The sequence below is a fragment of the Oreochromis niloticus genome, unplaced genomic scaffold (assembly GCF_001858045.2).
Source record: "Oreochromis niloticus isolate F11D_XX unplaced genomic scaffold, O_niloticus_UMD_NMBU tig00002684_pilon, whole genome shotgun sequence".
Classification (NCBI taxonomy): domain Eukaryota; kingdom Metazoa; phylum Chordata; class Actinopteri; order Cichliformes; family Cichlidae; genus Oreochromis; species Oreochromis niloticus.
In genome coordinates this window covers 15,892-27,537 of record NW_020327702.1, presented here as the reverse complement: position 1 = coordinate 27,537, position 11,646 = coordinate 15,892, and the positions used below count along the sequence as shown (strand labels likewise).

Sequence of the window (11,646 nt, the reverse complement as noted above, 5' to 3'; positions counted from 1 at the left end):
TTTGAACAAAGCCAGAGAGAAGGAAGTGTTGTCCTTGGGCAGAATGTTGCTGATCCCATTGTTTCTGGTACAAAGAAGGGGTGCAGAGAGTTGTTTAATGCACCTGTTACACCCTGAAACAGGGGGAAAAGAATCACGAGAGTGATTTTGACTTGCGTCTCTCATGCAGCGTTTATTGCAGTGAAATGAACGTTTTACATTCTGTACTGCTAAATTTCACCATGGTGGAAGAAAACACTAAATAATAAACCGAATACTAAAGTGCTTACTATACATATACTTGAGCAGGTTTCCTGACAAAGTCGCTGACAATAGCGGCGTTTTTAGCTCCTGCCGTTATCTTACTGGCCATTACACAGTACAAACCGAGGCTCAAGTAGTGATGGGTCCTGCAAACTGACGCACCGACTCATGTATCAAGCTCACCTAGCGATGCCTGTATCGGTGCGTGCGTCACTTTAAGAAAAAGTCACGTGATCGATACAGCTGCTGTATCGCTCATTGTCAACGCGCCAAACTGTGTTTAAAAGGTACGCATCCGCATCTGCCAACGGAATGAGTCGCCACCAAAAAAACCCCCACAAAATTACTCTGGCAAAGAAAAAAATATACACATCTCTCCATAACAAAATGGAGCCCGAAAGAAAAAGAACGTTTCTGCTGTGTGGGATCATTTTGATCTTTTAACTGCAAATAAGGTAACTGTTTGTTTCAGTGTAATCTATCAGAATAGGAAAAACAGCAATTTGACTTGAAGTGTAAATTATTTATTTCATTTTATGCAGGTTAAATGTCGCATCTGTTCTGCGGAGCTTCTTACAAACAAAAGCAAATCCTCAGTGTTACAGAGGCATTACAGAGCCAAACATGAAAATGAGGAGACAAACACACTGAGAATGAACACAGGTCGGCCTATATTGACACTGAACAGCTTTATCATCATCTTTTTTATTAGTATGCGTTTTATTTTCAATCAAGCATCTAGGAAGACTGTTCTGGACCAGGCAGTCCTGAATTTTATTATAAAGGACTGCCAACCCCTTAGTATTGTGGAGAGTGTCAGAGAGAAACATTCCAAGATCAGAGGATCCTTTAAGGTACTGGGGGATGAGGAAGACATCTTATCAGAACCTTTTCCACCTGACTTTACAGTTTTTGTGTACCCCAGCTTCATCTGTGCCTGTGAGATTTCCAAAGCTGGGGAAAAGGTGTAAAAAAAAAAAAAAAAAAAAGCAATAGACTGAATGCAAAAAGATTGGATAAACTTATTTTTCTGAATAGAAATTTATAATAAACTCTGAGTCGAATGGGTATATTACATTCACAATACTTTCATTTTAATTTTCACTTAATGTCATTCACACTATATTTTAAAGATGTAAATGGTCTGTATTTGTATAGCACTTTACTAGTCCCTAAGGACCCCAAAGCGCTTTACACATCCAGTCATCCATCCATTCACTCACTGGTGATGTCTACAATATTTGCAATATAAAAGATATAAAATGATTCCATAGAAAGTACAATACCTTACAGTGTATAAGTATGACTAGGTCATTGAATTGTGTCTCAAGTAAGTTGCCTGCAATGATATTTAAGGTCCAGCAGGTGTCAGTATGGAGCAAAACAGCAAAACTGTGTCGACACAGTATCGATACAGTTTGGGGAATGTGCTGAAACGCTTCACGAGGCCTCATCTACCCATCACTAGCTCAAAGCCGCCACATATATGTGCACAAAACTGTAATATAATGCTTCTAAAGCTTACAAAACAACGAAGGATTACCTGTTAAATATCTTAACAGTGTACACATTGGAAATATATCAACTTTTAAACATTTTTACCTGAAAACAGGGGGAAAAGTAGTGATGGCCCGCTTAAAGCTGACGCTCCGGAGCGTGTGTCGAAAAAAACCAACACACTGGTTCAGAAGCACTGTGTTGAGGCTTGCTTCGTTTGGCAAAAGTCACGTGACCAGTGACGTCCGAAGCTTCATTACGCACGTAACTGCTTCGGTACCTGATTCAAATGGAACGAAGTGAATCATTTGCGGGATTTGTGGAGTGTTTTGATGGTGGCAGATAGCGAACCACTGATCATTCTACTGAGAGATTTGGTTCTGTTGTGTGGAGTATTTTGAGTTTATTTTGGTCGGTGGGTTTTCCAGCTTTGTGTTCTGGCTATTTGCTTTTGTTTTGTGCGTCTTTATTTTATCTGAAAACGGGACAAACTTAAAATGTAAAAAATCTGCTTTTCATAATGTAAATATCATTAAATAACTTCCATTTGACTCGTAACATTTAATGTTATAAAAAGATGTATTTTATTTAAAAAAAAAATAATCTTAAAATGTTAGTCTACAAAATGTGCAGCAATTTAATTTATTTATTCTCTTTAGCTGATAGTTTGTGGAGCCATAACTGCATCTCTACCAGTTTTTCTGCACTCCAGCCTCTTCTGTGCCATGTGAAGGGATTTTCCTTAAGGCAGGAGAAATTATCTCCACGAAAAGGAACAGGTTCGGCCATCGCACAGTGGAACTAATTCTCTTCTTGAATAAAAATGAAAAAGGGTTACCTTAAATGCATCATGTTTTTAATTTGCAAGTTCATAAGCATTTCCCTTTCCATTTCACAATCAATTCTACCCCAGGTCAAAATACGTATAGGAAAATTCCCTAATATAATATTATTTATAAATATACCCGTCTAGAGATTAAATGCATAAGTACATGGAGGCAGGACCTCACAGCAGAAGCATACTGCATAATGTGCATTATTATATGCATGTTATATGTAACGTGGTATTTTTCAATTATTGTATTTACCAACATCAAGAAGTCACAAGAAAGAAAGACCACACCATGGTGCATGTTCAAACAAAGAAAGTTTACTGGTCAAAATAATTTATTAAACAAATAAACTACATTTTTTAACACCAAAAATACGCGTTCAAAGCAACACAACAGCAGCCCAATATGAGACAGAGTTCCACTCTGTAGAGTGGGCTATCATTATGAAGCAGTTGGTTTTATTTTGTGGATTCAAGCTGCTCTTCATATTTTGGCCACCAGATGTCACCAGAGAGGACTGTGTTGAAAAGCTTCGAGTAATGAACCGTTTTTCAATACAAGCTTCAGTGTTTCAGAAAGCTTCATTTGGCCATCACTACTACAAGGTCATTAAAATAAGATGGGGCCTGATTATTTAAGACCTTGTATGTGAGGAGCAGGATTTTGAATTCAATTCTGGATTTAACAGGAAGCCAATGAAGGGAAGCCAAAACAGGAGAAATATGCTCTCTCTTTCTAGTCCCCGTCAGTACTCTTGCTGCAGCATTTTGAACAAAGAAGGGGGCAGAGAGTTCTTCAATGTGTCAAGCAAGATTAATTAAATCTAACTGAGGTTCACTTTACCAAAAAATTACAAAACAAAAACTACGGTGGCTGTTATTCAGGGTTTTTGTTTAAAATGATATCCTTCATGGTGTGTATGCAGATTTAGTCACAAAGCTCCCAGAGAAGTCAGTGAGTTATAAACAGCTGAAAGGGTTAGCATTACTCTTTGAGCGCACATGGAAAAAAAAAAAAAAAAAATCTACAATAGGATTACAGTTATACACACAAGATACACTGTGTGGGGTAATTTATGAGTAGTAACCACGTAGACGTGATTTATAAAAAAAAAACTGAATAAAGTTACATGACTTACTGACATCCACTTTCTTTCGTCGTCAGACGGTCAGGATTCTTTCTGGCTTCCGCTTGAAGCGTTTTTTGTTTGTTTGGGTTTCGCGTTGACCATAACCTCCCCCGGCACTGATTACGTTCTGGATAAGAGAAGTAACGGGAATGAACTCGTCACCTACTAACCAATCAGTTAACTGGAAAACAGCGTCACCATGCCCTCGGATCTCTCTGTCTGAGGAGTAGGAGGATCTAAAGTTTTCCGGTAGCGTCTAAACTCTTCACATTTCCCAAATGGTTAGTAGGAAATCTAAATTTCTTTCTTTTTTCTACATTGTGTAAATCTTCAGTGTTTATAGTTTTTCGTAATAATTTGCACAATTACGCATGGCATAATTCTTAAACTTGATAACTGAACATTTTTGCACAGGTCTTTTATCCCTCTGAATAAGCACGAGGATAACGCATTAAAGAGGCATTTTTACTGTGCGCACAATACTGTTGTCATAAGCTACGTGTCACGCTAGCGAAGCAAGCCGTGTGGAGGTGAGATAAGGACCCAAGACGCAGGCACTGGCTGAGATGTGAGATGCTTTATTGAAGCAGAGTGACATACAACCAAAAGCGAGGGTGGCGAGAAACAGAACTAGGAACGACTCCAGACTGGGAAAACTAAACCCTGAATCCGCAGGAAGACATGGAGGAAGTGACGCAGGGAGGTAACACAGACGGATCAATAACGCACACAAGAGGACACATGCTATAAATACACACAGAAGGAAACGAGGAAACAGCACACAGGAGGGAGATACAGCTGAACCTAATGAATCCGAGGAGACAAGGAGGACACAAGCTGAATACACTGACATCAGGAACGGACCTTCAAAGTAAAACAGGAAATACACAGACTGGACAGAGAACAGAGGGAGCACAGAACTAAAACCCTAAACACTAAAAGTCTAAACCCAAATACATACACAGAATAAACTGGAACATAAGATCATAATAATAAACACAAAACGCTGGGTCAAATGACCCAGGACTTAATTTAGAGTAAAATCAGATGCAACCTTTAATTGATGTGATTCTGTGAGAAAATTCAACACATCACATTGGACAGGAAAAGATGTTATTCCCTGTTGCTGGCATTTCAGGAAGGACACTTGTACATATTTGAATTGTACCTGAAACACTGTTTTACATTTCTACACACAACAAAATAAATAAGCTGCTTCAAACATCTCCAAAGTGAAATTTCAATGATTTTAGAAACATCCATCCATCCATTCGCTTCCGCTTATCCTTTCAAGGGGGTGCTGGAGCCTATCCCAGCTGTCATAGGGCAAGAGGCGGGGTACACCCTGGACAGGTTGCCAGTCTGTCGCAGGGCTAACACACAGAGACACACAACCATTCGCACTCACATTCACTCCTGAATGAGGACAAAACTGTAACCCCTGGTGATCTCTGCACCTTCAGGACCCCAGCCCAGACCTGCACTAGGAGAGGTCAGGGAGATGCTGGGAGTCTGCAGTCTCACTGGGGAATAAAAGGTACCAGGATTAAGAAGGAAGCAGAATCAAACACAACACTTAGTTTCTTGTTTACACACCCGGTAGCTATGGACCAGCATTAACATATTATTGTTATGCTTCTTGTGATTTGATGAAACAAAGAGTGAACAATTCACTCTTATAGATCTTTGCAAACTCTAAATTTGATTCCTTGGTTGCTAAACACTCAGTCTCCAATAACTAACCTCTAATACTGTCTGATTGCTCCTTGCTACAGTGGGCTTTGAGAGCATTTTGATAACGGCCAAAAATAAAGAAAGCAGTGAAAATATCAGATAAATAAAGTGACTCAAAACTACAGAGAATAACAGATCCTGTCTTTAATACATTGTTTGTCTATACAACAATTAAATATGTTTAAAGCTATGATTGAAAAACTCTTTTAATAACTTTGTTACAGTTTATAAAAACCAAAGGATCAATAATAAAAACGCAGTAATCACTTATTCATGTCACTATTATTATTCTCGCTTTGTTCCAAGAGTTAGTCCATACTTGTTTTTCTTACCAGCAACAGAGAGTCTGACCGAATCACTTAATGGGGAGCTGAATTCACGACTTGAGCCTCTTTTATTATACTGACACTGGTACAATCCCTCGTTATCAAAGTCCACATTAGGAATACTGAAGGTAGCAGAGTTTGTGTTGGAGGTTTGGCTCCTCGTGAATGAACCCTGAATTTGACTCAGAGTGAACGATCCACCTAAAACCTGAGTTGAGACTGAACATGTGATTTCAACAGTCTGACCCCAGGTCACCTCACCAACAGGGCAAATGGAAACACGAGGTTTTGGAAAACTCACTGAAAAAATATCAACATATGAAAGCATTATCTCACCAGGTTACTGATTCTATTATTGAAAGAAGAGAATGAAACAAAGAACTTGGCAAAGTGGATTTTTTTCTTACCAGTAACAGAGAGTCTGACAGAGGAAGAGCTGAACCTTTGACTTGTTTTCATGTACTGACACTGGTACAGTCCATCATGATCGAAGTTCACATTGTGAAGATTGAATGTAACAGAGCTCGTAGAGGATGTTTGACTCTGACTGAATGAGCCTGAAGTCTTCTGGAGGATAAAAGTTCCACCTGAGAACTTTTCTGAGACTGAGCAAGTGATGCTGACGTCCTGACCCCAGGTGACCTCATTACTGTACAAGGAGATGGTGGGCTCTGGGTTGCTTACTGAAAAAAAACAAATGCCATGGTGTTACATGAGCCAAGGCACAGGCAAGTTCAGATCAGATCATATTAGTGCCCGTCGTATTGGCTGATGGCTTAGCTGATATCATTGCATGTATGGAAATGAAAAACCTCAGTAACTTGAGGGGCTTAGGTAGAGTTGGATGTCTCGAGACCGGTCTTGGTCTCGAGACCACTTTTACGTGGTCTTGGTCTCGTCTTGGTCTCGACTGACTTTGGTCTCGCTGTCTCGGTCTTGCGTTCTCAAATCGACATAGTGTTCGGGAGATTTGGAGTCAGCCATCAGCGGAGCGGGGGGGGGGAGGGGTGGCTTACTGGGCTTAAGCCCAGCTCATTTTTCAGAAGCATGGGGTCTTTTGGAGTGTAATTTGTTAGTTAGATGCCTGACTGACAACTGTATAAAATAAAAACAACACACGAAGCACAGAGCTCACCGTCGTAAATTCCCACTAATTTTGGTATGATCCGAGCTCAGGCACTAGGCGACTGCCTGCGAGTTTGCTGCAGACAGAGGAGAGCTTAAGTTTGACCAGGTACCAAAGCAAATCATTCGTACTGTACAAATAATGTAAATATGACGTGTATCACAAAAGATTGATATCAAACTGATCACTTGGTTGCGTTACTTGCTCTTCGAGTGAATCAACAAATGGATAAATAAAAAGCCAAACAACAATGCCGTCTTTTTTTTTTTTAGAGAGAGTCTTAGCTTACATTTCATATTTTCAGTTGTTACCCTCCACGGCTAAACAAACTCTCTAAATCGGTTTCAGTTATGTACTGATGTACACAACAATGGATATAAGGGGCTTCTTTCAAAGAAAAAACTCAGGTAGATGTTATTTTATATATTATGCTTTGTATGTTGTTCAGTATATTTCTATGCAAAACAAGAGGAATTTCAATACACAGCAGTATATTCACAGTTGAAACCAGATATTTACATACACTTTAGGGAGAAAACATAAAAACTTTTTTTTTTTACTGTTAAACATCAATTTAGAGTAAACTTGTTTTGTTTTAGATAAATAAATGTTGAAATATCTTCTGAATTAGTTAAATGTCAGAATAAAGAGAGAGAGAGCTGTCTATTTTTGATCACTTTCATCAAATTTAGGAGTACATATACACTAAGTTTATTGTTAATTAATAAAACTCCAGAAGATTCCACTCTGAGCTGAAGAAGCTTCTGATTGGTTAGTAGAGTCCATGTGAGTAAATTGGTGACACACCTGTGGATGCATATAAGGCAAAACACAGAGCCTGTTTCTTTGACAAATCAAGAGATATCAACCAAAACACCAGGAAAAGAATTGTGGAGCTCCATAAGTGTGGCTCAGTTTTAAATACAATTTGGTGCCATTTGCAATTAAGAATACAAACAATTTCTCTCTTTACTCTTAAAGTTAACAAATATGTTTTTATATTTATCAATCTAAAAAATAAACATTTAGTCTGATTTGATGTTACAATTAAAAAAGTGTTTGTGTTTTTATCTGAAGAGTATGTAAATATCTGGTTTCAACTGCATATTTGATGATGTTGGTGTTTGGCTTGATTGTCAGCACAAAGAGGGAGAGAGAGGAAGAGAGAGGGAGATGGAACAAGAGCAGGTGAGACACACATGTTAGTCAAATAGTTGTTTGCCAAAACTCATCAGAACATGTATCTAGTGCCTAGTGTAACTTTTAAGATACCATTTGTTACTTTTCAACTTCTATATTTGTTAAGTTATGCAGGCTTGTTTGCACAACAAGGCTAAATAATTATATAAACATTTCTGAATCTGAATCTAAATGTGTTAGAATTAAAAAATAAGTGTAGTGCAGGTCTATGATGATTTTTAGTGCTACTATCATCTAGTTCTGATTCTGGTTCTGTCTTGGTTAAGTCCTAAGTAGTCCTGATTTTGAACTGTTGTAGTCCTGTTTTAATTCTGGATCAGTTCTGGGTCTGGTTGAATTGGGGTTTAGTCCTCGTGTCTTGATACAGCCCTGACTTTGTTCTGCCTTGCTGCTTAATTAAAAAACTAGTTTAAGGTGATATATATTTTTTTCCTATATGAAGTCATTCTTTTTTTAACAAAACTCAAAACTGAGCCTAATAATCTTTCAGTCATTTGTACCCTCACTTAATTTCCTTTCGCTGCTCAGCTCTCACACAGTGGCTGAGCTATGCTCCAATCCCTCCATATTGTGGCCAATCACATGCAAGGATATAGGATAATATCATTATGTGAAAAACACTGAGGGTGAGAGACGGGACAGTCAAGTGGAGCGTGCGTCTGTCCTCTCAGTAAGTGAGTGAGACAGTAGACAGCAGTGAGGAGGGCTGTGCGAAAGCAAAAACACATAAATATGCCTGACACCCGTAAACGAAGCAGCATCTGGCTGCAGTTTAAAGACTTTTTTTGTCTCGGTCTTGGTCTTGTCTTGGTCTTGATACCCTCTGGTCTTGTCTTGGTCTCGGATTAGGCGGTCTTGACTACAAGTCTAGGCTTAGGTGGAAACTTTTTTTTAACCCTGCAGCTTTTTGAACACAATAGTTTTAAGTTATTGCTGCTAAAGAGAAATGTTTAAATTAAAGAGTTCACTTTTTTGGACAAGCACTGAAAATGCTGCGCTGCACATATTGTAATGCTGTCTAAAAAGAAAAATGACTTTTTCTAAACATTGCATGAATTAGAAAATACTGTCAACAGTCACATTTTTAGGATCTTTACGGTAACACGCTTTTTCAAGATGAAAAGTCTGTAAATTAGGCTTTAAGTGACGTCTGAGCTCAAAGTTCTTCACAAGCCTTCAAATAAAGGTCAGAACATCAGAAAGTTTGGTGTGTCTAATTGCTGCTGAAGTGGAAAATTCTGTTTGTCTAATTAAATAAAATCACCGTTAAAGATATGTATTTACATTTTTTAATTGGAAAATATTATTAAAACATTTTTTCAGTAAGAAACAGGTTAACATGGAATCTTTAAACTATGCAAATCAGTTATCTCATTAAATATGCATTAAGCTGCAGACATGTTCAACAGACAAAGTGAGTGTAATGAAACAAACACCTAAATTTGTTTGTTTAATTCATTTGAACATATTTTCAGGGAAAGTAAAATATGATGGAATGAGAACTAACTAGAATCTAAGTATTGACAAGTACATGAAAAAAAACAGTTATTGTAAAGTGATAAGACCATAAACATTATAGAAAAGTTTTCTTACCTGAACAGACGACGCCAGCATCCCGACCATGGTGACAGTAATAACTAATATAGCTGCTGTACCTACAATTGTCTAGAGAAGTTTCACTTCCTGAACAGTCCACATTACTGTGCAAGAAAGTTCCTGTACCTTGACCAAAGTAAGCAGACCCAAGAGCCTCCAGAGCTATCCCATAGCTCTGCTCTCTACAGACCACCTCAGCATCTTTTAAGTCCCAGCCATCATCACACACTGTTCCCCAGGAATAGTAAGGGTAAGAGTAAGAGTTATAGATTTCAACTCTTCCAGAGCACTGAGTGGATCCATTTACAGCTAATCTGATCAGACCTATGAGGAAAAAGACAATATGAACTATGTTGCAAAAATGGCTTGAAATTGAAAATGTAAGTATGACAGGTTAGAACAGACTGACCTGCAGAAGGTGAAGATGAGACCACGAGATAAGCAGCTATGGGGAAATGAAAAAATTTAATATTATCAAGACATAAAGTTATTCAGTCTAAAAATACTGTAAGAAAAGTTGTTATAAAGTTTTTTAGAGGGTCTCTGTGATAAAGAAAAGTATTAAACATTATGGAAAATCTGTTTTACCGAAGATCAAGAAGTGAAGCGCTCTCTTCTCTCTGCCGTCCATGACTGAGAAAAAAGGCTGCTGCTTGATGTCTTATCTCTATACAAGAAGATCATGTGCTCTTGGAGGGTTTCTAAAAAATGATATTGTATTAGATAAGACAGGGCACAGTCATGCACAGATCAGGTCATTTTAGTGCCTGCCATGTTGGCTCATGGCTTAGCTGATACTACTTTATGTATGTAAATGACAAATCTCATTTAAAGGGTGCTATTTGAAAACCACTCTGCAGCTGACTATCACTTTTTTTTATTTTCATTTGTACGTGATTTAGTGTCTGCTGGCAGTTATGTACAGGACTGTTACTGCTGGTTAGACTACCTCCAGCTTCTGATGTATACACACAGAAACATGAGGGAGGTGTGCTCTCCCCTGAATACCACAGTAATCTGTACTGCCTCCTTCTCTTTCTTTTCAGAAGAGAGGTGGGAGTAACATCAGAAACTTTGGTGTGTCTAACTCCCTCTGAAGTGTAAGTTGCTGTCTGCCCATATTCTAATTAGATAAAACCAGCTTGATTTGTATTTACATTTTTATTGGAAAACACTTTAAAAATGTTTACATAAGAAAGTTAACAGGTTAAAATTATATATTTAAAAGATCCAAATGAGGTGTTATCTATTTAAATATACACTAAACTGCAGAGATGTTCAAAAGACAAATTGTAGTCAAGCAAGACATTTGAACATCTGTTCATAACTAGGAAAGTAAAATATGATGGAATGAAAAGAAACCAGAATTTAAGTATTGATGAGTACATGAAGAAAACAGTTATTATACTGTTCACACTATTCGCACCCTGTTCCCCAGGACGAGTAAGAGTTATACTTATATATTTCAACTCTTCCAGAGCACAGAGTGGACCCAGATCCAACTAATCTGATCAGACCTATGAGGAAAAAGACAATATGAACTATATTGCAAAAATATACTTAAAATAAAAGTGTAAATATGACAGGTTAGAACAAACTGTAGAAGGTGAAGGTGAGACCAAGAGATAAGCAACTATGGGAAAATGAAAACATAGAATATGATCACAACAGTTATTCAGGCTAAAAATACTGTAAGAAAAGTTGTTGTAAAGTGATGAATACTTAAATTGATAACTGTGTCTTAAATACTTTTTCATACTGTCTCTACAATAGATAAAAGCATTAAACAGTATGGAAAATCTGCTATACTGAGGATCAAGAAGTGGAGCACTCTCTTCTTTTATGTCATTTATGAGAACAGAAAACTGAACTAAAACTTGTGGTGTGTGAAAACATGCCACACTAGTTACGACATAATCTAACTGATAAAACACAGGAAGCGAAACTGAACATAATGTAGAT

General features: G+C 37.8%; 1 protein-coding gene across 1 annotated transcript; it reads right to left on the bottom strand.

The window, feature by feature from the left end:
- Window positions 1–5,112: 5,112 nt before the first annotated feature.
- Window positions 5,113–10,549, bottom strand: LOC109194521 (alpha-1B-glycoprotein-like). The gene is made up of 6 exons (XM_019353717.1): window positions 10,273–10,549; window positions 10,094–10,129; window positions 9,682–10,008; window positions 6,170–6,445; window positions 5,769–6,062; window positions 5,113–5,225 (listed from the first exon to the last, which is right to left on the bottom strand). Exons 1-6 carry the CDS (start codon window positions 10,313–10,315, stop codon window positions 5,113–5,115), a joined length of 1,089 nt encoding a protein of 362 aa, XP_019209262.1. The 5' UTR covers window positions 10,316–10,549.
- Between the last annotated feature and the right edge of the window lie 1,097 nt (window positions 10,550–11,646).